The sequence below is a fragment of the Balaenoptera borealis genome, assembly GCF_965194805.1.
Source record: "Balaenoptera borealis genome assembly, chromosome: 6".
Classification (NCBI taxonomy): domain Eukaryota; kingdom Metazoa; phylum Chordata; class Mammalia; order Artiodactyla; family Balaenopteridae; genus Balaenoptera; species Balaenoptera borealis.
In genome coordinates, this window is record NC_138863.1 from 8,524,310 (window position 1) to 8,550,947 (window position 26,638).

Here is a 26,638-nt window from a genome sequence, read left to right on the forward strand (position 1 = left end):
ACTGAAATCTTAGTTATAATATCAATAAAAAAGATAACGATATTAAAATGATATAAGTAGTTTCCTATTCATGCATATCATCTCTAGTTAGAGAATTTGGGTAAACACAAATAATTCTGATGATGAATTATGAGGGCTCTGAAGAATCAGCATTAAGAGAATATTTAACTTATTTAATGCTTGACATTAATTGATATTCCATTCATTAACTGCTTAAGAAAAATGATTATTTGTAGCAGATAGGGCTTCTTGGAATTGCTTATATGGTGAAGATAAAAGTATTTCAGGTTATAGAAGTAAAATTTATTAACTAGAATATATATGAGAAGGTGAAGAAAAACTGCCATTCAAACTATTGTATTCAGGTTTAAATGTTACATTTTTATAAGTAAGTACAGAAAGATATCTAAAATTAAGTACTTGATCCCCCATATATAATCAGATGGTGACGGGCTAAAACTTCCCATTCTAAATCAGCACTTACCCAGGCTTTAAATTCTGTGGCAGGACATGCAGTAATGAATAAGGTTTTCTGCTTTAAAGACTCTCTAATCATTAATATTGCCTGTCTATACCCCTCCCTTTTACAAATTTGCAACCTTTTGAATAATCTAGTGCTACACATAACCATGGAAAATAATTAAGAAATCTTACTCTAAAGGAGAACCTAAACAATCTTAATTCTGAATAAAGTTTAAAAGAAATAAATGAGGATTATGCTGGAACATTTATGCATATATGGTAAAGACTGTATAGGCATTGATTCAAACTCTTATCTCCATGCACACAATAGTTTAATGTGTCAAATCACTCTTTAAATTGTGCTTTGCTAGGTGTACAAAAAATGTTAAAATGCTCGTCTCATACTACCACAGAATTTAATTGATGTTATGTTGAATAAATGAGATTGAAGTGAATTTTAACTTTAAAATCCATGAGTCCGTCAAACATCTATTAGTCTTTGCAAAATACTGTGGTAGATACTTAAATCAACAGCTAAACAGTTAAGGAATCTTAAAAGGCAAAGTTTCATGGCATTAAAGTAAGCTGACAAACAAAACACAAAAGCAGACAACAGTGATAATCCCATGTATTCCACAGGAAAACAGTAGGTATATAGCAGCTGAAAACTAAGTTTATATTTAAATATTTGGGGCCCAAGATATTCTTAGCTATAAGAGTCAGCAGAAAATCCAACATATTTTAACATAAAATATGTAGAATGTCTTCCTATCTATGTCTGAAATAATTATTACATTTTTAACCTCATTTCCTTCTTTCAAATGTAAATTTTTAATTACAAAATAAACTCTTTCATAGACTGAAACACTTCTACTATCAGTAATTAAGCTATATAGAAAGGTTAGCAGATTTTTAAAAATAAACTAACCTGGGAACTTAACCACTATTTAAAATGTTACTGCATTAATTCATTATTGAAAACATTATTCTACTTCTATGAGAAAATGTATGAGAAAATGCATGTTGCCCTCTAAAAAGCTTCAAAAGGATGCATTCATAAATTGGGAACTGCACATATTATAAATGGGGACCTGACTTCAAATACTAAGATTTTTTGATAGCCTTTCATGTGTTAACAAATACTAAAACTTTCTAAATTAATGCATTTATAAGAATTTCTGTAATCTTAAAATGCAGGAGTAGATTTTGTGTATTTTTCTCTCATTATAGGGATAATCTTCAGAACTTCTTAAGTCTGTACAAACAAAAGTGTCCCTGGCTCTGTAAACATAAACAAACTAATTACCACTATGAATGACATAAGTTATTTTAGTTATCTCAGAGAAATTCAATGAAAGTAACACTGAAACTTTATATTCTAATAAAATGTAGTTTTTTTAAAAAAAGGAGAGCACTGAAAATTTTAAAGTGGCTTTTACACTGAGAAGCATTTTATTCAACCAATAATTTGTATAATATTTGATTATATATTATTTGAATTTCTATTTTTCCAAGATTATTATGACTGGCAGGCATAACATGGTCTTTCAAATAAATTGTGCTACATCAACTTTTCTGTCACTTCTTCCTCCTTGGGAGCATTGGACTTAACCTTTACTTTCCAGTTTTTTACTGTCTTGTCTATAATTCTTAAAAATCATGATCACAAATTAGTAGCTTATAACATAAGGTTTGAAGTTGCCTAGGTTAGAAATACTTGAGTAGGACGCAAAGGAAAACAGAACATCATATGCCAATATAAAAAAGACAGATTATTCACAGTTTAAGAACGTCTCTGAACTTTGCCTTCTCTCATGAAATAAATGATTAAAAATGTAAAGGGAGAAAATACAGTATTTGGTCATTCATTGGTCATTACTGGCTTATTTACAAGTTTTAATCCATGTCTCACGATCTGTAAGTCGAAACAGTATCTGTGGTACAGTTGAAAGAGGGTATATAAAATGGGTGGAAGATGGGGGTTTGAAGCAAGATACCCTAGGCTTTGAATCCTGGTTCTCTTGTATTGGCTTAGCAAGTCACTTAACAACATATCAGAGTTCAATCACCTTGTCTGTAAAATGGTTATGCTACATCTTCCATTGCCAATATCTTGTGAAATTGTCAAGTAGGTCCCAGCACGTTTTAGGCACTAATAATTGGCAACTATCAGTACAACATGCAAAGGGTTTATATACTTAAATATAAGATTTAGTTTGGATGTGAGTTTCACCAGAGATGAGATAAATGTATAGCAGTAAAAGAAAAAGAATCAGTTATTCGTTTATGCAGTGAAATGCTGCTCTACCTAATTCTTAAATGAGGGAGCAAAGCAATTAAAGGCACCTCTTTTTGGAAGGTGGAAATTTTAAAAAACCAAGGAAAAATTTTCATAAGTATTAAATCACTCAAAACGCTTAAAACACTATATTAGACATCTAACCCCAGGATACCTCATATGCTTAAATGTAATGAAAAAACAAGAATAACGAAAACAAAGCAGAAGCTCCGTAACAAAAATTTAAGCACTGATCTAGGTCTGTCTTTTCCAGAAGATAAATATAGAAACATAAGAATTTCTGAGATTAAAAAAAACGTGTACTTGAAAACTATGTCCTTTTCGGACATTAGAGCCATTTAGGATTTGTCCTGCTCCAATACATTCATGAACTATTTACCTCAATGAACATAGTCCTCTTGGAATGGCTTTAAAAATAGTCTTTAAATCCTCAAAAGGGAAATCTTTTATGTGCCAGATTCAGAGATTAATGTCAATTACTTTCCAAACTAATGACATAACTCAGCTTTCCAAACTAAAAACTTACCCAAAGGATAAGCAGGTTTCAGATGAAAATTAGTTTACCTCATCAAGAAATGGAGTTTATGGTTTAAAAATTCAGGTTATTATACCAGTTAGAAAGAAAGCCAAACAAACAAACAACCCAAAACAAAAAAACAAAAAACAAACAAAAAGGCATGGCAATGTTTGGCAATGCACATCGGTTACTTATGCTTCTTTGCCACATATATAACATAGTTAAAATTCAACTTTAGTAAAAGGCATACTTTCATGACAGATTTAATTAAAAGTTGAACAGTTAACCATGTTCTCATGCCCTTTTTTTGAAGTACAGTTTTAAGTTTAATTGGATGCACGCACTCTTGCTACAGCAGGCAGGAAGACAAACATACCAGGTTTTTATACTGATGATATGGCTCATTGTTTCTAAGTGGGAGTGTTTTAATGGTTGGGCTAGTTGGCTAGTTTCTGTCAAACAATAATAGTAATAAGAACTAACATTTATTGAGTGCTTTCTCTATGCCAGATATTGTTTTAAACACTTTACATGTATTATTGCATTTAATCCTCAAAGCAACTCTATAAAATCAGTATTATTATTATCATCCCCATTTTACAAGGGAGGACATAGGAATAAGTAAGTGGCAGAGATAAAATTTGAACCTAGGAGAACTGATTCTAGAATCCACACTCTTAACCTCTGTTACTCTGCTTTCTCAAATGAAATGAGAAATCATATCAACCAAAACTATAATATTTGGCAAAGACAACATTTATATCTTAAATAACTCGATCTAACAGGAGGACCATAGAATTTTCTCTAGGGACAAGGCAGAACCCAATATTTTTTTAAGGTTATATTTCATATTAAATGATACAGAATACGTGGGTCTTAACCAATACTTGCATGAATCCTTGAAATGATTGCCAGACATCTTTTCTGAGGAAGATATTAGACATAGGTCTAAAAAGTTACTGAACCTTCCTTGGGAGACAAATAGCAACGTATGTAACTGAACGGCAATTCTACCACCCCTTATGTATGATGGTACTTACAGCATACAAGTCTTCATTTTAAACAAGATATTTGTGCTACTAATATTTTTAGATAAATAACGAACTGTCCATGATCCAAGACTCATCTAAGACTTTTTTGCTCCTATAATTATCAATTTGTAATTACTTTAGGCACTCAAAGAAATGCCATTATTCAAACCTTATTGGAAGTAAATTCCTCTTTGAGTTTAATGAAGTGGATAGGGCAATGAGGTGGGAAATGGGATGTGTTTTTCAGAGAAATTTTGTGTGCTTTCTTTTTGTGGGACAACAAATACTATATAATTTAAATGTCTTCCCCTTTCTGTATTAGCTTTTATTAAAAAAAGTCTAATTTAGAGCCCCAGCAGTAATTAATTTAGTTTAAGTGTCTGATAACTTATTTCCCTTAGATTCTTTCTTTTTATGTTCCATTTAAAATAATACATTACATTCTTATGGAAATAAGTTAGACATAATACATTATAACAAATAAATGAAATTATAAATCCTTAAAACAAATTAAAACTCCTAATAAAAATAACATATAAGTTTTTGAATAGCTAACCTATCTCACCATACCAAGTTAACCTTTTTCAGTTACTCCGAATAGTAAAAAACTTTTCTGACCTTGAGCCTATCAAATTAATACTATTTAGAATGAAAATATCTCGACTAGAGAAAGTCCTTTTATAAACTGAGAATGTCTAGAAATGTTTTTAACTTGTATAAATTATTGTATTACGTGATTTCTACTTAGGCAATTATTTTAGCTTTGTATAAAAGATTTCTATTTAATGCAGTCATCTGTTACTTTTATATTAGTTTCATAAAAACAGTCTATTCACTAGTATTTCATGAAACTTGGAATCATAAAGGTTAATCAAAAAGATCCATCACTCAATTCTAAACCTCAATCTCTTTCTTTAAGAAATTGCTCTATCACGTTTCAACATCTCTACTGTTATCAATTAAGAAAGCACTCAAGTAATAAAATTTTAATGATCTGCATTAATTTTAATATCCACTATCCACTTTCTGTTCCAAAATTGGAGTTTATAAAATAAATTCATTATGTTGGAAAAGGAGGCTAACAAGGTTTCACAGGCTTAACTAAAACCAGCACTGAAGAGCTTTCCCTCTTAGCTCACAACTAGAAGTATGTGGGTCAGGCAGTTCAATTCCAAAGACATGTACTTTTCATATGAGAATGCTATTGTGGCTTCTTACTCATGGCTACTAGATTTATGACTAGAATTTTCCAGACCTTAATTAAAAAAAATATAATCCATAATTAGAATAGCTAAATAGGCAAGTTCAAATTTATTAGCAACCCACTTTAAAAGATGATGGAGAGCATGCATTTAAAAAAAGGAAGCCTAAGATATAAGACATTAATTATCTGCCTTTTAAAATCCTTAACTATGATTAACATCTCTGGTCGTAGCTCTAGGCTTGACTATTTTTCTACTTCCTACTCAGTTCTAAATCTGAACTTCAGGATAGTTTAAGATGAAGCCCCACTTCAAGTAGCTTCCACTGCAAAACTATCTGTCATATATGATTCTTTCCACTCTAGACCATAAGTTTGCTTAAGCTCAGGTCAAAGAGTACATTGTTGCCTTTGTTCAAGGTCCTTTTACACTAGTTAACAGGAAAACTGAACACTATGGCTAAGAGGGAGAAAGTCTGATTAGATTCATTCTAAACACAAGTTTCTCTGCCATACTTTATTTCTTTGTTTATTTTGAGCAGTCTTCCATAAGTTCGTTTCCATGAGGAATTCTGAGTGCCTATCCTACGCCAGCAAACTCAACACACAACCTTTTCAAGAAAGCAGTGCTTCTCAAACACTAATCTGCATACAGATCACCTGGTATTTCCTTCAACTGCAGTATGATTCAGTACCTAAGGGATGAGGCCCAAGAGCCTGCAGTTCTAACTAGTTCCTAGGTGATGCTGATCCTTGCTGATCTGACGAGCACACCTTGAGTAGCAAGGTCCCAAAGAACACTTTCAATTAACATTTAAATTTTGATAAATAAATGCTCCCTCTCATATTCAAAGACTTAATTGTACCAGAATTTACTCATCTGCAAAATCAATGATATAATCTCTAAGGTCTCTTCCAGCTCAATGACTATAATTTATCATCTCTGTCCCTTATTCCCACCCCCAATTCAGTGAAGTAGGAAGAGTCTGATTAAAGTAACTTACTTAGAAGTATGAATTACTCCTTCCACCTAATGCTTTAAATCTTTTTTAAAGAATCTGCTGAACATGGAACCAAGTACCAAGGAATCATTTATCCTTTTTCAATAAAAAATTCATACTAATTTTGTTTTAAAAAGAAATATTTTAATATTCCTATTAAGAATGCCACATACCAACTCTGGAAACAGAAGGCACCAAAAGGTGCGTTTGTTAGCCTTGCTACCTACCTTTTTTTGTGAAGTATCCACATATTTTTCACTGAGATCCTACTTGAGTCTTGAAAAAGACATATTCAAGTCTATTTAAAACCTCTTTCCCTAAATTATGGTCTTTTTTTGGTCTGGGATACTAACCTTTCTCCACTCCCCCCAGGCTTCCTGAATTTAAACAGTTTACAACTAAAGGGTCTCTTGGTGCTCTGAAATCCTGAGATAGTTATCTTGGTTCCCCCTTCAATTATCTCAATCATTTTATACCTGTCAAAGTCAGATATACTCGCAAAAACCAGGAAAAGAAAAGTAGTTCACATGTCAGTGGACATACAATTAAACCATAAAAAGGGTTTATATAATCTCATATGTATGACATTTGTTCTATACAGGAGGAATTTGCTTTTATAGCAAGTTCTAAAATCTGTGTGTGTTTGTAAAATGGATTCTAACTGAAATACTCTAGGACAAACGCTATAATAAATTTTAGTTGTTTTAAGACTGCAAAATTTAGTAGTGCGTATATGTATAATGCATAGTGTATCACATTCATACACGTATGAATACTCATCTAAGTAAATTTATGGGAAAACTATCATACCCCAAACCTGAAATTTTTTAAAAAGTTAATATTTCTAAAGTGTTTCAGACTGTATGAGGTATAGAATAAATGCTTTTTAAATAAGAATTTGTTAAATAAAGTACTATGCTTAATAATGAGATTTTCTTTTTAAACCAAAGTCTGTTCTGCTTATTACATCTCCTTGCTTGGAGTGAAGGATGGACTATATTGGAAGGGTAACAACCCACTTTTCTTTGGAATAATCTGAAGCCATTCCTTTTGCAAACTTTATTTAAGAACTATTTCTGTCAAAAGGAAAACTCAAGTCATTCCACTTAATTATTTCACCAAATTAGAGTTTGCTATAAACAAGGATCATACTGCTAGTTAATGCTAGAAGTGAGCCAAAATACCAGGCCTCACTGAGACTGCCATGCTAATATTCTTTTTGCCACATTATATTGCTTCCTCTATTTGGTAAATGTTTTTTTTTTAAAAAAAATACAATAGCAGCTTAAAAATAAATTTTATCTGAATAGTAAGGTTAAGTTCCAGTTGCAACACTGTATACATTTTTAAAAGATCACAAAAGGAATACACAAAAGAGCAAAGGTCAAAATAATGCTAAAAATGCTAAACTGATTTAGGAAAAGAGCTGTAATTATTTTACAAAACAGAAAATGTATTTAAAGGGTACCATCTACAGAAATGTATTTAATATTACTGACTCCATTATCTGAAGTCAAACATTACCTTGCAGCTTAAGTCATAAAATTTCAGATGAATACAGAAAAAGGTTAAAAAATATGTATCACTTAAAAAAGAAACTGCAGATTAAAGGTTGCCATTTTGAGACTATGTTTTTTTGTTTTTCTTTCTTTCAGAGGCTATGTGGCCCCTCCCACTCGTTCTATGCCCTGCCTGGTTATTTCTTGACGTTCTTTTTTCTACTGCATCCATCATGCATCTTTGCGCCATTTCAGTGGATCGTTACATAGCCATCAAAAAGCCAATCCAGGCCAATCAATATAACTCACCAGCTACAGCATTCATCAAGATTACAGTGGTGTGGTTAATTTCAATAGGTATGTGGGGAATGTCAGGGTGTGTGGTGGTGTATATAGCCTTTGGTTCCATTGGGCTAGATTACCAGGCCTGGTAGACACTGTTACACCAATACAAGCTCCTCATAACATTACATTCATCATATAGCTTCTAAAGCACACTATCAGCAAAAAGTGTGAAAAAGCAGAAAAGTTCAAGGCTTGATTTTGACATGCAGGAAGACTAAATCTGAAAACAGTTTTCATATTTGTCAACCGATCATTAAGGTCTGGGTAGCATGCAGAATCTTGAAATTTTATTAAAGTAACAACAATTAAAAAAAAAAAAGAAATGCATCTTAAATCACATCTAAGAAGATAAATAGGAAAAGAGGAAACAAAAACAAAAAGAAACCAAACTTTTTGTATGCAGGTATCAAAGTTCATATATTCACCTTGGAAACCAATATGTACGCAGACTAAAGGCATTACTGTCTGTTTAAGTGTTTTGAACATGCTTAATTACAAGTTTTAAGAGAGATACAAATGATGTTCAGAAATAATTTTGGGGAGAAATCATATTTCTTCTAAACTGTTTTATGCCCCTGTGCCCATGTTTAATACTCAAAGATAGCTGCTCTATTAGAGTATCTTAGCATGAAGTACAGCATAAATGATAACTCAAATCTTTTAAGTACGTTAGTATCAGAAAAACAAACAGATTCACAACGGTTACTATGATCATTAACAGTTTGCCAGCAGATTCACTTTCTCCTAATAAGGAAAAATTCAAAGAGGAAAAAAAATCAAGAGAGACCTGAAAATGCTAAAAGGAAGAAAGAAAAAGATGTAACTTCTCTCCCTAATCAGAAAAAAGAATGCTGGGGGAAAAAAACAAGAAAGCAAGACATTGAAAATGACCTTTATATTCCTGGAATAAAGATACGAAGGCCAACCCTCTTTTGAAAAGTTTGGAGGTAAAAGTAAGGACTGTTACTAGTCTGGCTTGGGAAGAAATTAGGGTCAAGGAGAACTCTATTCAGAATGGAGATACCTGCAAGCAGAGAGAAAAGGCTAGCTTTGGGGACAGAGGCTGATCGATAGAAGAGGCCCCTAAAAAAGAAGCTACGGAAAGGGCATGGATGGGTGACAACTGCCAAAATTTAGAGTGGAGAGAAGGAAAACTAAAGTAGTTCATGTCAAACAACCCACACCTTTTTGGTAAGCTCAGTGTGATAAGGGAGAAGGAAAGGGAAACAGTGTGTGTTGGGGTAGGGTGGAGGCGGGGGGTGGGCGGGGGGAGAGAATAGGGCAAAGGTAGAGGGAAAATAGGAGAAATGGCTCCTTAAGAGAATTAAAGAAACTGAAATTTAATCAAGCCAATAAACAGCCTGTTGGTACCTCAATCAAGGCTGGATAATCAAATTTATAGAGTACCTATGATATGTTAGGTACTAAGAATACAAAGATAAATAAGAAAAAGAATCTTTGCATTCAGGAAGATGGACTAATACTAAGTGATAAGTATACAGGAAGAAAAGAATAAAAAGATGACCCCAAATTTACAGCTTAGAAGAATCTTACAAATCTACTTTTTCCTTTTACAGATGAGAAAAGAAACCTAGAGGTTTTAAACAGTTGGCTTAAAGACTTAACAGCTTTTTAGCACAAAGGCCAAGATCAATGCCATTTTCATTTCATCACACTTTGTGTTGTAGAACCGATGACAATTCAGTGACTTTGTAAAAGAAAAGGCAAATAATGAGGTTAGTTTAGTTTTTAAATTCTGCAAAGTGCTAAAAAAAAAAGAGCTCACTTTCTTCTTCTGGATTTACAGTTATCCTAGGTAACATCTGACAACAGTAAGGCGAAAGGAGAATAAGAGGGTAAGGTATAAAAAATACTAGTGAAAACTTAAATGTCATTGACCAACAAGCTGGTTGGGAAGGTAACCTGAGCCTTGATGGGAGTTAATGGAATGTGAAAAAAGAGAAGGACGGATGCACTAGATGTCAAGATAACTGTAAAGAGAAGTAATGAAGAGTAGCAGGACAAGAAAGGGAAATATCAGAGTTCATGATTTTAGATATGGGCCAGTTTTTTTTTTTTAATTTATTTATTTTTGGCTGTGTTGGGTCTTTGTTGCTGCGCACGGGCTTTCTCTAGTTGCGGCGAGCGGGGGCTGCTCTTCGTTGTGGTGTGCGGACTTCTCATGCGGTGGCTTCTCTTGTTGCGGAGCATCTAGGCACACGAGCTTCAGTAGTTGTGGCATGCGGGCTCAGTAGTTGTGGCTCATGGGCTATAGAGCACAGGCTCAGTAGTTGTGGTGCACGGGCTTAGTTGCTTCACGGCATGTGGGATCTTCCTGGATCAGGGCTCGAACCCGTGTCCCCCGCACTAGCAGGCAGATTCTTAACCACTGTGCCACTAGGGAAGTCCCTATGGGGTAGTTTTAAGTGGACTTATGGATCGATGGCTTCAGGAGTGCATTGGAGTTGAAGAGTTCAAGAAATATAAAATTAGGTGTTAGAAGAGTAATAAATGGGATGGAGTCATGGAAGATGATAGCAAGGTTAACAGTGGATAGGAAACTATAGCAAGGGGCTGAAACCATTAAGGAAGACAGACATATATCCTGGAGGTTGGTAGATGATCTGGATGGAGAATAGAGTGGTATAAGTAGCTTAAATAGACTTTAAAAGGGAAGTGCTTTGGGGTGGGGAAAGAACAGTGTAATGATTACCTGGAAGTAACAGGGTAGAGGAGGGGCCAGCCAAGTTTTTCTATAAAGGGCAAGACAGTAAATATTTTGGTCTTACAGATGCTATATGGTTCTGTCAGAACTACTCAACTCTGCAGCAGTAGAACAAAAGCAGCCATATATAATACATTAACAAATGGGTATGGCTGTGTTCCAATAAAGTTTTATTTACAAAAACAGAAGGCAGGCCAGATTTGGCCCTTGGGCTATAGTTTGCTGACCCCTAGTGTAGAAAAGAAAGTATACAGAATCCTCTTTCTGGTGTTATACCTGAGGAAAAGTAGAAAAATCAGTGGCCTCCATTAGAAAGGGTTTGAGGAATATATTCTTGTCAAGGTCTCTTTGCTACCATAAAAAGGCTATGCAGATGACAGGAGTACTTTTAGATTCATAAAAGTGAATTCTTTCATGATACTTCCTAGAGGTGTCTAAAGATCAATTAATTCAGACTTATTTTAAAGTATTTGCTGTTTCAAAGGGAAAGGATTAGGGTTAACCCTTGTGTTGTCTTGCTAATAACCTACTTCACTAATAAGCAAGGTCATATTTAAATACCTACTTCACGGTATTTAAAGTATAATAAAATTAGCATGAGGTACATTTCTTTCATTTTTATTAGAGGAACCTTCAATCTTGAAAATAAATTTCATGGCTTCCCTGGTGGCGCAGTGGTTAAGAATCCACCTGTCAATACAGGGGACACGGGTTCGAGCCCTGGTCCGGGAAGATCCCACATGCCACGGAGCAACTAAGCCCGTGCGCCACAACTACTGAGCCTGCGCTCTAGAACCCGCAAGCCACAACTACTGGGCCCACGTGCTACAACTACTGAAGCTCGCGTGCTTAGAGCCCATGCTCTGCAACAAGAGAAACCACCGCAATGAGAAGCCTGCGCACCACAATGAAGAATAGCCCCTGCTCACTGCAACTAGAGAAAGCCCGCGTGCAGCAAGAAAGACCCAACACAGCCAAAAATAAATACATAAATAAATTTTTTAAAAAAAGCAAGTAAATTTCATGATCCACTCGCTCTCAAATTTTTAAGTAGCATTTGAAAAAATACAATGAACCCTTAGTTTTCCCTAAGAAGTCAGAAAGAAAAGGTTAAAAGACATTCACAAATATCAAAAGATAAAACTGTCTGTTAAATGAAACTGTGTAACCTCAAAGATTATAAAATAGGTATCTACTCAGAATTAAGATATTGCATGAATGTATTCTTAAGTCTCTTTAGCTCATCTACACTGGATATTAAGATAAAAGCAGCTTCTCTTCTGAATTCTTTTCCTTAATTTGGGATAGATCAACAAACAAAAATAGATAATGAGAAATGGAGAATAAATGAAGACATTCTCTACTATTTCATGTATACACTATGGTTTTAGGGAAGCTTTAATTATAAAACTGAAACCAATCTCTTTAAAAACAGCAGGTTTGCTTACTTAGGTTCTATTTGTCAAATCTTCCATTGATTTATTTCTTGACAGATTCTGCATTGTGGGTACCAGGAATTATAATACACTAATAGGGTAAAGTCAGTAAGATAAACTTTAAAAGGACCTAATCTAAGAGTCAAAGGTCATAAAGTAACTCAGTTTATCTTGTTTCTTCTTCCTTAGGCATTGCCGTTCCAGTCCCTATTAAAGGTATAGACACTGATGTGGGTAACCCCAACAACATCACTTGTGGGCTGACAAAGGATCGTTTTGGCAATTTCATGCTCTTTGGCTCACTGGCGTCCTTCTTTACACCTCTGGCGATCATGATTGTCACCTACTTTCTCACTATCCACGCTTTACAGAAGAAAGCTTACTTGGTCAAAAACAAGCCACCTCAACGCCTAATGTGGTTGACTGTGTCCACAGTTTTCCAAAGGGATGAAACACCTTGCTCATCACCAGAAAAAGTGGCAATGCTGGATGGTTCTCACAAGGACAAAACCCTGCCCAATGCAAGTGATGACATACTTATGCGAAGAACGTCCACAGTAGGAAAAAAGTCAGTGCAGACCATTTCCAATGAACAAAGAGCCTCAAAGGTTCTAGGGATTGTGTTTTTCCTCTTTTTGCTTATGTGGTGCCCCTTTTTTATTACAAATATAACTTTAGCTTTATGTGATTCCTGCAACCAGACTACTCTCAAAATGCTCCTGGAGATATTTGTGTGGATAGGCTATGTTTCCTCAGGGGTGAATCCTCTGGTCTACACCCTCTTCAACAAGACATTTCGGGATGCATTTGGCCGGTACATCACCTGCAATTACCGGGCCACAAAATCAGTAAAAAAACTCAGAAAATGCTCCGGTAATGTGTACTTCCAGAATCCAATGGCAGAGAACTCTAAATTTTTTATGAAACATAGAATGCGAAATGGCATTAATCCTGCCATGTACCAGAGCCCAATGAGGCTCCGAAGTTCAACCATTCAGTCTTCATCAATCATTTTACTAGATACACTTCTCACCGAAAATGAAGGTGACAAAACTGAAGAGCAAATCAGTTATGTATAGAGTAATGGCACAGCTTTTATGTAACTAATATAATGATGAGTAAGATAAAGAAGATATAAATATACCAAGAATTACATAAAGAAGAACTTTATATCATGTATCAAAAATCATCTCTTTAAATTAAGAATTATGTATTAAGATTATCCAATTTTCTTTATTTGGGCAAAATTATTCTAACAAAAAAAATCATTTTTGTATAGTTGCAAATTAAAACAATCCAGCACACTAGTTAAATGTTAAGATAGTCAAATGAAATAAAATTAAATAAATCAATAAACTTCTGGCTTACAAAAAAACGTCACCATAAGAATTTATTTAGTTCCTAATTGTATGCAAAGCTATGCTAAGAATGAAATAAACAAAACAAGTATTAACCTTGTCTTCAAGGCGTTAAAGACATAAGGCATAACACAGAACAACAGTGATAGAAACAGAGGACTAAAAATAAGTGCATAAAATAATGATCACATCTGAAGGTAAGCCGAGATTGCCATTCATAATCTGGCTTAGTTAAATGTAATCACAATTTTGCACTGATCAGGAAACTGTCTTGATGGAAGGGGTAGGGAGAGTAGTTGGATATCACACAAAGTGACACGGTCTTAGAACTAGAGCTGTTTGTTAGATGGCTCACACCAGGCATCTACTCAGCAGAGGTGGGTCTACCGGAGGAGGAGAAAGCAAATGAAACGAGTCTTGGGTACCTAAACCTCATTATGTTTCTCAAAGAGCCTGTGCATTATGTTTCTCAAAGAGCATGCAATAAGGCATGGGACTTTATTAATCCAGGAACCTAAATTTTAATAATCTTATGAGATCATGGCTGCCAAACTTCCCCAAAGACTTGGTTGAACTTCTGGTACAAAATTTTTTATTCATCCTTTTGTTACTTTACTTTGCACTACTAGATCTGGAATAAATCCAATCTATGCCGTTTACTAACTGACTGAATTTACAAAAAATATTTCTCAGTTTCCTCATCTATGTTTCATAGGGTTCTTATGAGAATGAGTTCATGTGGGTACTCTGTAAATAGTAGCCAATTCTATTTACTTTTGATATTTTATTTTAATGTTTTTATTATTTTGTTTATTTATTTTTGGCGGCGTTGGGTCTTCGTTGCTGCACGCGGGCTTTCTCTAGTTGCGGTGCGCGGGGGCTACTCCTCGTTGTGGTGCGCAGGCTTCTCACTGAAGTGGCTTCTCTTGTTGCGGAGCACGGGCTCTAGGCACGCGGGCTTCAGTAGTTGTGGCACGTGGACTCAGTAGTTGTGTCTTGTGGGCTCCAGAGCGCAGGCTCAGTAGTTGTGGTGCACGGGCCTAGTTGCTCCGCGGCATGTGGGATCTTCCTGGACCAGGGCTCGAACCCGTGTCCCCTGCGTTGGCAGGCGGATTCTTAACCACTGCACCACCAGGGAAGCCCTTGATATTTTATTTTTATGCTACTCACATAAATGGTGAATAAATTTAGCCTGAGGGAATCTGCAGTGAAGACAGCCCATATCTTAGCCTTTCCTTTTCAGGTTGACCCATTCTTATGCCTCAACCTATTATTGCTCCATCCTTGCTCCCTTCCAGGCAACACAGTTTAAGAAAATTATCACAAGAAATATGCTGGCTATGGAGAAGCTCACTCAGCATAAGGGAACCAGGTATATAAAATTCAAATGGCAGAATCCTCTCCTAGAACATGGTTCTATTACAGATCTTATGGGCTCTACATCATCTGCCAGAAAGAGTATACCTTACAAATTTAACTCCTAAATCATTAAAACTTTAGGCATTTTTGCCACAACTCTTTTTTCAGCAGTGTTAAGGGTGGGTTATCTCTGCATGAAAGGATGCTTAACATCACTAATCATTAGAGAAATACAAATCAAAACTACAATGAGGTATCACCTCACACCGGTCAGAATGGCCATCATCAAAAAAACTACAAACAATAAATGCTGGAGAGGGTGTGGAGAAAAGGGAACCCTCTTGCACTGTTGGTGGGAATGTAAATTGATACAGCCACTATGGAGAACAGTATGGAGGTTCCTTAAAAAACTAAAAGTAGAACTACCATACTACCCAGCAATCCGACTACTGGGCATATACCCTGAGAAAACCATAATTCAAAAGGAGTCATGTACCACAATGTTCATTGCAGCTCTATTTACAATAGCCAGGACATGGAAGCAACCTAAGTGTCCATCGACAGATGAATGGATAAAGAAGATGTGGTACATATATACAATGGAATATTACTCAGCCATAAAAAGAAACGAAACTGAGTTATCTGTAGTGAGGTGGATGGACCTAGAGACTGTCATACAGAGTGAAGTAAGTCAGAAAGAGAAAAACAAATACCATATGCTAACACATATATATGGAATCTAAAAAAAAAATGGTTCTTTAGAACCTAGGGGCAGGACAGGAATAAAGATGCAGACATAGAGAATGGACTTGAGGACACAGGAAGGGGGAAGGGTAAGCTGGGATGAAGTGAAAGAGTGGCATGGACATATATGTACACTATCAAATGTAAAATAGCTAGCTAGTGGGAAGCAGCCGCATAGCACAGGGAGATCAGCTCGGTGCTTTGTGTCCACCTAGAGGGGTGGGATAGGGAGGGTGGGAGGGAGACACAAGAGGAAGGAGATATGGGGATATAGGTATATGTAAAGCTGATTCACTTTGTTATACAGCAGAGACTAACACAACATTGTAGAGCAATTATACTCCAATAAAGATGTTAAAAAAAAAAAAAAGGGGTGGGTTATCTCGAATAAGAGGCAAAATAATTTACGTTCCTTAAAAAAAAAAAAAATCATTCTTATCTATTTTGGTTTCAGTCTCTAATATGAAGTGTTTGGCGTATGTTAAGATTTACATTCTTGCCAAGTCAGAGATTAAGTTTTCAGATATCACTCCAACAGTATTCCAAACTGTGTCTTAGGTATCTGATGGCATATAAAATTGTTTCAGAAAATTTAAATACTAGAGATGGCAATCTTACTGGCAAAGCTCTATCCCTAGACAATCTAGATTAGAAGGAATATCTTCCCACATGCTCTATACTGACTTCAAATTTGTGTATGTGCTTAAACATATGCACACCTACAGAATTAACTATAAGACCTTTAAACTGTTCAGCTTCAATTCCTGGAAAAAAATTCCTTGCTTACAGTTAGCTGAGAGCTAGTTAATGAGAGATCATTCTAGTACTTCCAGAAGATTCTAGAAAAAGAAATACAACTCCAATATAAACTATTCCTGAAAAAGTATAACACAGTACAAAATTTTTAGCATTTTGATACATAACTGATATTTCTATTTTAAAATATTTTAAGGAAATCTGTACTTAAAAGCAAATCTCGAAGTTAACCACCGCTATGGCAACAAAGGGACTCTCTTTAATAGTCCTACCTTCAAAGAAAAGGAATAGATTGTACCTATTTAGAAGGATAATTTTGAAAAAATTTTTTTTCACTCTATTCCATATTTATTGTTAATTGAATGTGAGGCGAAAACAAAGATGCAGATAGAAGGAAGAATTGAAAAAACAAGGAAGTTACAGCATCCAGACACTGAGGCAGAAACAGAAAACAGCACATAGAGAATATGTATCAAATTGATATAAAATTGTGAATGGAGATATTGTAAAGATAATTTATGCATTTGGTGGTAACTATTTGATTGCTAGGGTTCCTTCAAATGCTAAGGATCTATGATGATGCAACACATTTCTATTCAAGAAACCATTTTTTTGTGGTCTAAAAAATATCTGCACCAAGAATCTCCCTCTGATCTTGTGAGATCCATCCATATCTGCAAGTAAATTAATGTATAAATTGAGAAATATTTAGCATTATATTGTAAGCTTAAGTCATAGCAAAGATGATCACGGATATCGAAGATTATCTAATTTTAAGAAAGGTCTATATTAGATCATCAACTTGTTCACCATTATAGCAACTTAATTTTAACAAGTATATAAAAACTAATACTTCTATTAGCCTCTTTCTTCATTTTCCTTTCCGATGTGAAGATGAAATAATTCAGATTGTTCAATTCCAACTGAGTTTTCAGTCAATGCCAAGCACAGTACTGTACAGAGTTGTGATAATACATCTGCTGACTAGACTAATAACAATGGACCCACGAATCACCTAATTATTGGATAAAAAATAAACTAGGTTCATTTCAACTTGGCAAGAATGTTTTTCAATTTAATTTTCTATTTTTATCATATAGATTATGAACATATAACCCACAAATACCAGGAGAAAGAAATAGTGAAAATACTACAACTCCCTGGACTATCCTAAGAATAAAGGAGATAATATACATGAAAATGTTTAGTTTCCTACAAAGACAATTTCACCTTAGTTGCTGAAGTACAAATACGTGTTTACTGATATGTTTTCAGTATTTGTGTCCAATAAGTACACTTTAAAAGAAGTTTTAAAAATTAAGAAGAAATAAATCCTTAAAACACGATTCAAGGGGGCCAAATGTCTGTGGTTATTTTAAAAGTGACATTTAAAAGGGAAGAAATGATAAAATGGAGCACACTAAGAAAGCAACCGATGACACATCAGAAAACATTTACTAATTCTTAGGATACAGGACAGAAACTTTCCAAATATTAAACTTAATAAGGAAATTTGAGAATAAAAATGTTCTATCAGAGCCACTCAGAAAGAAGGCGCTCTGAAGGAAAGGCATGGTAGAGAAAGCACTGGTCTATCCTGAGACCTGTTTTGAATTTCTGTTCTACCATTCAGCTCTATGACAACAGGAAGTTTTGTTAACAATTTTGGAATTCAATTTTCTTCTCTTTAAAAAAAATGGGAATACTGTTTATTTCTAAGGTTTTTTTCACCTTTAAAAATTATCACTCCAGGGAATTGACAACAATCTAAAATTAGAGAACTTGGTTTTAACTGCACCTCCTTAGACAAGTTGATTACATTTAATTTTCTTCATCCATGAAGTTTTAGACAAAGTTATCTCTAAAATCTTTTCCAGTTTCTACTTCTTATAAGAATCATATTATGAAGAAAAAAACAACAACAGCAACAGAACTCTGAATGGTCGCTTAGAAATAATGAGCACATAAGCAACTCATTAGCTGGATCTGAGTATCCTAGGTAGTAGAGATCTTAGCAAAGCCTAAAAGCAGCTCATGGAAGACATCTGCTGCTGAAACTGGGAATTGAGCACATGTGTCAGCTACAGTAAATACAAGGGCAGAAAAGAATTTTGATAATTAGAGAGCAAAGCACTGTCAGGTTAAAAATGGAAGAAAAACAGTTTTCACGAAAGCTCAACTTCCTGTGTGGCAGAATACACACACTAGGTGACTGATTTATGTGATATAAAATATAAAGTGACTAATAGGAACAGTTAGCAGCCGACAATGAATAGATAAAACAAAGGAAGAGACCATCATGAGTACGATTCTTTATACAGGCCAATAGTTACTAAGGGTACACCTAGAAGAATATAGTTTCCATATACAAATTATCTAGTTTTCCAATAAGAATTTTTAAAAAAACCTCCCTGAATAGCAATAATAAAACCATTTGTGTCTGGTTTTCAACTGTGTCTAATAAACTCTAGAACAAAAATAAGGAAAGGTTAGCATCACAGGTTGGCTAGAATGATACGCCAAAGATGACAGGAAGGAAACAGAACTATTCAACTTCTATTTTGCTTCCATCTTTTGTCTCAGGAGAATGCTTTTTAGACCAGAAAGATAGAAGGTAATGTTAAGACTGATCAAAATGCAAAACAGGTGAAGAGACTGGGTGCCTTAAATGAGTTCAAGTCTCTAAGCTAAATGAATCACTTCCCTGAAACAGAACTTGTGAATATAATTGTAGAACCACTGTTGACAAATCTGAGCAAAAACAGAAAATGGCAAAGATACAAAAGGACTGGGATTCCCTGGTGGCGCAGTTGTTGAGAATCTGCGGTTGAGAATCTGCCTGCCAATGCAGGGGACACGGGTTCGAGCCCTGGTCTGGGAAGATCCCACATGCTGCGGAGCAATTAGGCCCGCGAGCCACAACTACTGAGCCTGCGCGTCTGGACCTTGTGCTCCGCAACAAGAGAGGCCGCGACAGTGAGAGGCCCGTGCACCGCGACGAACAGTGGCCCCCGCTCGCCGCAACTAGAGAAAGCCCTCGCACAGAAACAAAGACCCAACACAGACAAAATAAATAAAGTTCCCTTAAAAAAAAAAAAAAAAAGGATACAAAAGGACTGTACGTGGCTAAATATTCCAATGTTCAAAAAGAGATAGGACTCAAGAAATTTAAACTATGGAGTCTGTTGTAGATCTTTTGAAAAAATGTGGAATAGCTTAACACAAATAGGTTTTATCAGATCTCAGAAAAGGAATCAATGAACATGTGATACTTCTATGAATTTACTAAAAACAATAATAACCAATTAACCACATAATCTGTTTTAGAGGTACCAGACTAGTAGATCTGTATAAATACTATGTTTTTAGGATTTAGTGAAAGTTCTCTAGTGTCTTTGTGAACAAGTTAGACAAATGAGGGTTAGAGGTAATACAGTGAAGGAGATTAGTATTTTGTTGAACAACCTCATTCAACAAAACTGACTGGTGTAAGGAGAAACCTATTAACATGCTATATGGATGTGTGCTTTGCTGTTTTATTCAACATTTTTATCCACAATAGGAAAAAAATATTTAGTGCCTGCAGTAACTTCCTATCTTGTATCTTAGAGAAGGTCCTCTAACCAGTTCACAGTGCAGTACATATTTGTTAGAAAAAATATATATATATACCTATACCAAAGATTAAAAGTACATGAAGCTCACCTTACATGTACCTTCAGAACTTATTTTACTGTGTAATTTCATCACAAGTAAACTCTAATAAGCAGTGCCCAAAAACGAGCTGAAAGAAATACTTTTAATTTTCCTATGTTGCATTTTAAGATAAAGTACCTCAGCGAAAAGAAACAGTGTATATGAGATTGGAGAGAAGAACTATTGTAAGAAGTACTACTGCATCTACCACCACTAACTATTACAATTGCCACTACTCATACACACTTGAATAGCGCTTACTAGTGCCAAATACTGTTCGAAGGGCTTTAGACCTATTAATTCACTTAACTGTCAAAAAACAGTCTTAGGTACTATTACTATACCCTTAGGAATCCGAAGTTCAAAGACGCTAAGTAACAAGCCCAAAGTCACTCAGCTAGTAAGTGACAGGGCCAAGATTCAATCCTGGCAGACTGGTTTCAGAGTGTGTCCTCTAAATCACAACCATACTATAATATAATGCCAAGGGCATCTCCAAATCTGCAAATTTTTCACTCTTTTGCATTTAAACAAAACCTAATACCTTTCACTCTCATTAAAGAGCTTCAAGAACTCTGCAAGTCTGTGTGAGAGATAGCATCCCATTTGAATTACCAGTATACATGGGAAGAGGACTACTGCTTCTCAAAGAGCATCTCAGACTCTCAAAACATACTGGCTTCTTCTTCAGAGGAACAGTACTAACTTTATTGTTATATGGTCCTCACTCTGAACCTAGACATACTTCCTCAGATATTTAGTTTCTGTTTAATTACTAACTACAAATAGAAATGGAATATAAATAGAATCAGAAGTTAGAAATTATTACCTGAAGAGAATGAACCCAAGTGATTCTACTGCTGCCCTCCTGACATCGTCGTTAACATCACTTACCTAGGAAAAAATTTCAAGGATAATTACATTATACTACATGCATCCTATTACTACATTCATTACATTACTAGAATAAACTGATAGGAGAGGCCCACATCATTTAAATGTAAACTAGATCTCATTAGCATATTACCGTAGCCACCTCCCTAATTCATGGTTTCACTTTCAGCAGTTTCAGTTACCCACAGTCAACTGTGGTTTGAATATTTATTAAATGGAAAATTCCAGAAATAAACAATTCATAAGTTTTAAATTGCATGTCATTCTGAGTATTGTAATGAAATCTCACGCCATCCCACTCTGTCCCGCCTGGGATGTAAATCATCCCTTTGTTCAGTGTATCCAAGTTGTATATGCTATCCACACACTAGTCACATAGTAGCCCTCTCAGTTATCAGATCGATGCGGTACTGCAGTGCTTATATTCAAATAACCTTTATTTTACCTAATAATGGCCCCAAAGCACAGGAGTAGTGATGCTGCAATTCAGGTATTCTCTTACTGTGCCTAATTTATAAGTTAAACTTTATTACAGTTATGTATGTATGTACGTATGTATATGAAAAAACATAGTATATGTACTATCCGTGGTTTCAGGCATCCCCTGGGGGTCTTGGAACATATACTCCGTGGGTAAGGGGGGACTACTGTATTCCTCTATTAGAATGTCTTACCCCAATTAAGAAAAATTCATCTGAGAATTTCTTCATTTCAAGGCTTAGAAGCCTTTATAGTTTGGTGAAGTTTAAGATGCAGGGCTACTTGTAAAGACTATTTCAGCTCTACCATAGCTTTTGTGGGCCACGTTGAAAATCTAACCATTCCTTCAATGTTGTTTTCAAAACCATATGTCCTAAACTCAAGCAAAATACAACCATCTATAACATACCACATGCTGCACTGATAAGTAATAAATTATTAATAAATACTGTGTCATGTGAATATCTCTAGGAAGAAAGAAATAATAGCTCTAAACCCTTTCTGCATGGGAAGATGACCTTGGGTCTACCATCTCCCAGCACCAAGATGGTAGAAACCTACTGCGTTAAGACATATGGAACGTCCACTGTGTTATCAGGCAACATTATTTATCACTGAAAAACTGTACCTGGATTGGGTGACTCTGAGTGGAAAAAGCCTGTTGGAAAACATGGGCATTGGCTTTCCTGTGCAACGTGTCTCTTGTCATAGAGCATGTCCCCTAGGGGTACCTGGAAGCTAACTTCACAGGCTGTAAAAAGAAGTCGTTCCTATTGTTCATTAGATTTCCCTACCTGGGGTGGCTGCACACATTCACATGGTCTTTTTTTTTTTAAACACAATAAAAGAGTTTAATAAGGTGTCCAGTTTACAAAATAAATCTATAAAAATCAATAGCTTTTGTTTTACACCAATAATAACCTGGCAGAAAATGTAATGGGAGGAAAATTCCATACACAATCATAACAATAAATATGAAATACCCAGGAACAATTCTCCTGAGGTGTGTTGAAGTCCTAGACGAATGCTTTACAATTTATTTGCAGACGGGAAGACATATCATGTTCCTTAAAGGGAGCAGCTGATATGCAGTTTGAATTTTCTGTGTTGTAACTCTCATTACACTTGTATTAATTTGTTCTGGCATCTGTATTCCCCATGACACTGTAAGCTCAATGATGCCAAAGACTCCGAGTCATTCCCTGCTGTGTTCTAGTGCATGTCCAAGTTCCTGGATCCATTCACATGGGCTTGTCCCTTATAAATGAGGGTGTCCCTTGGAATAGAGTTTCAGAAGTTGCCCCTAAATGACTTTAAGGACTTTCATTCAAATAGACACACTGTTATCCTTTCCTGTATCCTTCTGAAAAGCTAAGTGAACCTGGCGCTAGGTTACGGCTGACTGTGCTCCATGAATGAGAATCTGAACCTGGGGCCGCTGGTGGTAGTTATGTGGTGTGGGTGTGCAGTCATCAGCACATTTAGTGTCTGTCTGCAAACTTTCTCTTCCATGTCTATCCAAGAAAGGTCAGAGTACTTACAGCAACGTGTAGCAGGCGGCGAATAGCTTTGTTGTTACCTGAACCACAATAAGCCATGGCCACGGTATACATTCCAGATCGTCGAAGAATTGGATCCTAAGAAATAATTCAATGTCAATCATCAACTTATTTCAGATAGTAACTTCTAAAGGCTTAGTTTCATCCATCAGGGGAGTTGGTTTTAGGTAAGAAATGATGAACTCAAGGAGCACCATTTTGTGGTTGGCAGTTCTCTAAACAAACGGAGAATTAAAAGACACTAATATGGTATTAGTTAACTGCTTTTAATTCCCAATATTCTGTGCAACATGCCTATGCTGCCTCACACTTTTTAGAAAGTATAAACTCAAGCCCAATACCAACACTCACTGCCCTATGATTCTCAACTTCCATTTGTCAAACAACAAAGAAGCTTGCTTCTAATTCTGCATTCTAACTTGCTTTTCACCTTACCACTTAATTCTTGGGCACTGAGCATTGAGTGGAAGAGATACGGAGTCTGACAGTTGAGCAAAATAATTAGTAGTTTTATCAATAAACTATAGCAGTGGATGTTTTTATCAGATTACAGAGGACAGTACCGTTTACCACTGACTACCTACCATATACAATGCCACTGTAAAAACAAAACAAAAGGCAAAGGAAAAAAATCTCACCCAAATAAATAAGTATAGAGATTGGCACTGTTTTTTGATGAAAAAACAATGAAATAAACTTTATATCTTATTAAATGATTATGAAATCATCCCCAAAACATTATTTCTAAAAGAAATCAACTTATATATTTCTAAAGAACTTTTCTAAATCTGCTTATTTGAAAATCACTGAAGTCTTGATTAAATTTAAAATTCTCAAATTAGCCCTGCTCACCTCTTTTAATCAGTGTTTTTCTTTCCTAAATTCTATTAGGCTTTATATATCTTTTGAGAAGTTTTATCAACAAATGTGCCTAAGAGTTCTGATAGGAATAGAGATAATTTCCAGTAAAGGTTAAGTGTTTCTGTAAATGCTGGATATAATAACCAGAGGGTGAGGAAATGCAGGGAAAAAGGGATGAATAATATGTGATCTCACCTTATCACGGCAGAGAGATTCAATGAGAGCATCAGCCTCTTCCATCCTCCCGTACATCACTAATGCTATGCCAACTGCAAGACCACGTAGAATCTTCTCATGTTGAGTTTCCTGTGCATAGCCAACCATGTCCTCAATAGCCTGGGCATTTTTAGAGCCCAACATAACCAAACCTAGGGCCAGGCCAGCTGCTTCCCCTAGTGAGTGAAAAGCAAAACATTAAAGAATAAGAGTCATGTATGTAAAGTAAATAAAACATATCCTATTGGAAGTGCTAACTATTAGCATCAACTATCAAAACAACCATTAGCTTCTGAGAGCCTTTTTTCAAGTCATCAGATATAAAGAAGAATAGTTTATGTGGAAGTACATCCATATATTTACAGCTATTTTCCTTTTAAATCTTGATAGGATACACTACCAAATCCTACAGTGATTTCAAAGGAGACATTATGGCAATATTTTTTCTACATTATCACCAAGCAGTATAGACAGCCCCAGGATACAAGCAGATCACTCTAATAAACTTCTATTTACAAAGGTCAGTTATACAGACATACACACAAGATATACCATTTTAAAAAGCCTACATATCACAAAACATATTTTTATAAGATGAGTTTGATAAATGGGGCAAATAGAGAAATCTATTAGATTTTTAAGAGACCACAAAATATAGGTAGAAAACAAATATTACAGTTACATTAATTAATCCTAGAGTTTGTCATCTTTGGAAAGAATCACTTACCTGTCACAGCATCATCCTGATAAAGGTTTGTTTTTAGCAAATCATACACATCCTGGCGTGCAGTCCCCATGGCAGCCAAACCAAGGCCCAGACTGCCACCATGTCGAACAATCTAAAGAAAAAGGATGGGCTCCAATTATTTGGTACACTGCACTTAAAATCCAAGCTTTCATTCAAATTTCAAAATACATTGTGATATTAGGCATGGAAAGCAGCTGGCCTAGGAAGTATGATCAAAGGATACAGAGGGCCAGTGGTAACCTCACCAATTTCAGTTTCAAAAGAATGCTGCTTGCTGATGCAAAATAATAGTGAGTTGAGAAGGAAATGAAAAAAATGAAAGTGGAAACAGTACAGCTCTCTTTTAATAAATTTACATGAGAAGGGGAGGAGAAAGATGACAACAACTAAAAGGGAGAAGCAAGTGGTGAGGAGAGATTTTTTTAGGATAGGTGAGACCTGAAGATGCTTGTGGACTGAGGGAGGCAGCACAGAAGGAAACTGAAGATAGAGGAGAAAAAAGTTTCTTCATAACTTCATGGTTATGAAGAAAGTGGGAGAAAATGGTGTCAAGACCAAAAGTTAGTCTTTATTTGAGGAACACTTTTGTGGTGATCTGTTACTTTTGAATGTACAGTATCCTCTTATTGGTGACAGCACCCCATTCCTGCTTGGGGAATATTCCTCCCCACTGGTTCGAGTCTTGGTGGGACCATCACTTAAAATAAGCTCCCATCTTCCCCTGGCGGAAGTGTGGGCCTGTGACCCAAGACAGGCCAATCAGATGCTCCTCCGGAATTTTCATCTTTCTTAGGTGGAATGACCCAAGGACCAAAAACATTTCAAGTTCATTCACCCTGACAGCAGTGCCCTGAAGAGATGATCCCATTAGTTCCTGTTATCTAGATTCCCAGAACTGCCCTGCCCTTAAGCTTTGTGAGAACTGGTTCATCAGCCTTTCCTTTAATTAAATAAGCTACTTCCAATAAACTCCTTGTTTAAGCAGAGGGTTTTACTGCTGGTAACCAAAAAGTTTTAACTGACAAGAAAATTTTTACCTGAGACCAACAGAGGAAATGAGGTAGAGATATGTATAAACTATATGATTTGTGGATAGGGAGCTTATTAGCTGAGAAAGACCTTCCTACTGGCCTCAGTCTTTTCACTGAAGTAGGACAGAATTTTCTGGCTCACTTAGCTACTCTCTCAATAGCTTTCTAAAAGAGACTAACATAAAAGTTAAAGTCTAAAATCCTATGTGTCAAGGTTCCTTAAAAAAAGAACAGGGCTGCTTAGTAAGTTTTTCCAAAAGAGTGACATTTTAAAAGTCATCAAAGATCAAACAAGCAAGAATCCTGATTCCCAAAAGAGTACATGCAATTTCTTTGGGCTTTAGTTTCCTGAAAAATAATAGAATTAGGCTAAATGATCACTAAAGTCACTTATATAACATAACAAGACTCTGAAGTGTG

At 35.6% G+C, this 26,638-nt stretch overlaps 2 protein-coding genes across 6 annotated transcripts in view; one reads left to right on the forward strand and one right to left on the reverse strand.

The window, feature by feature from the left end:
* Positions 1–16,492, forward strand: part of HTR2B (5-hydroxytryptamine receptor 2B) — a 31,191-nt gene extending 14,699 nt beyond the window's left edge. For all 4 annotated transcript variants that reach the window (XM_082396424.1, XM_082396425.1, XM_082396426.1 and 1 more), the window contains exons 3-4: positions 8,167–8,367; positions 12,706–16,492. In XM_082396424.1, coding sequence (XP_082252550.1) covers positions 8,167–8,367; positions 12,706–13,595 — 1,091 coding nt within the window. In that variant the 3' untranslated portion in view covers positions 13,596–16,492. The remainder of the gene's footprint in view (positions 1–8,166; positions 8,368–12,705) is intronic.
* Positions 1–26,638, reverse strand: part of PSMD1 (proteasome 26S subunit, non-ATPase 1) — a 102,895-nt gene that overhangs the window by 55,337 nt on the left and 20,920 nt on the right. For both annotated transcript variants that reach the window (XM_082396416.1, XM_082396417.1), the window contains 4 exons: positions 25,167–25,278; positions 24,419–24,615; positions 23,345–23,440; positions 21,259–21,323 (listed from right to left, as the gene is read on the reverse strand). In XM_082396416.1, the coding sequence (XP_082252542.1) occupies positions 21,259–21,323; positions 23,345–23,440; positions 24,419–24,615; positions 25,167–25,278 (470 nt within the window). The remainder of the gene's footprint in view (positions 1–21,258; positions 21,324–23,344; positions 23,441–24,418; positions 24,616–25,166; positions 25,279–26,638) is intronic.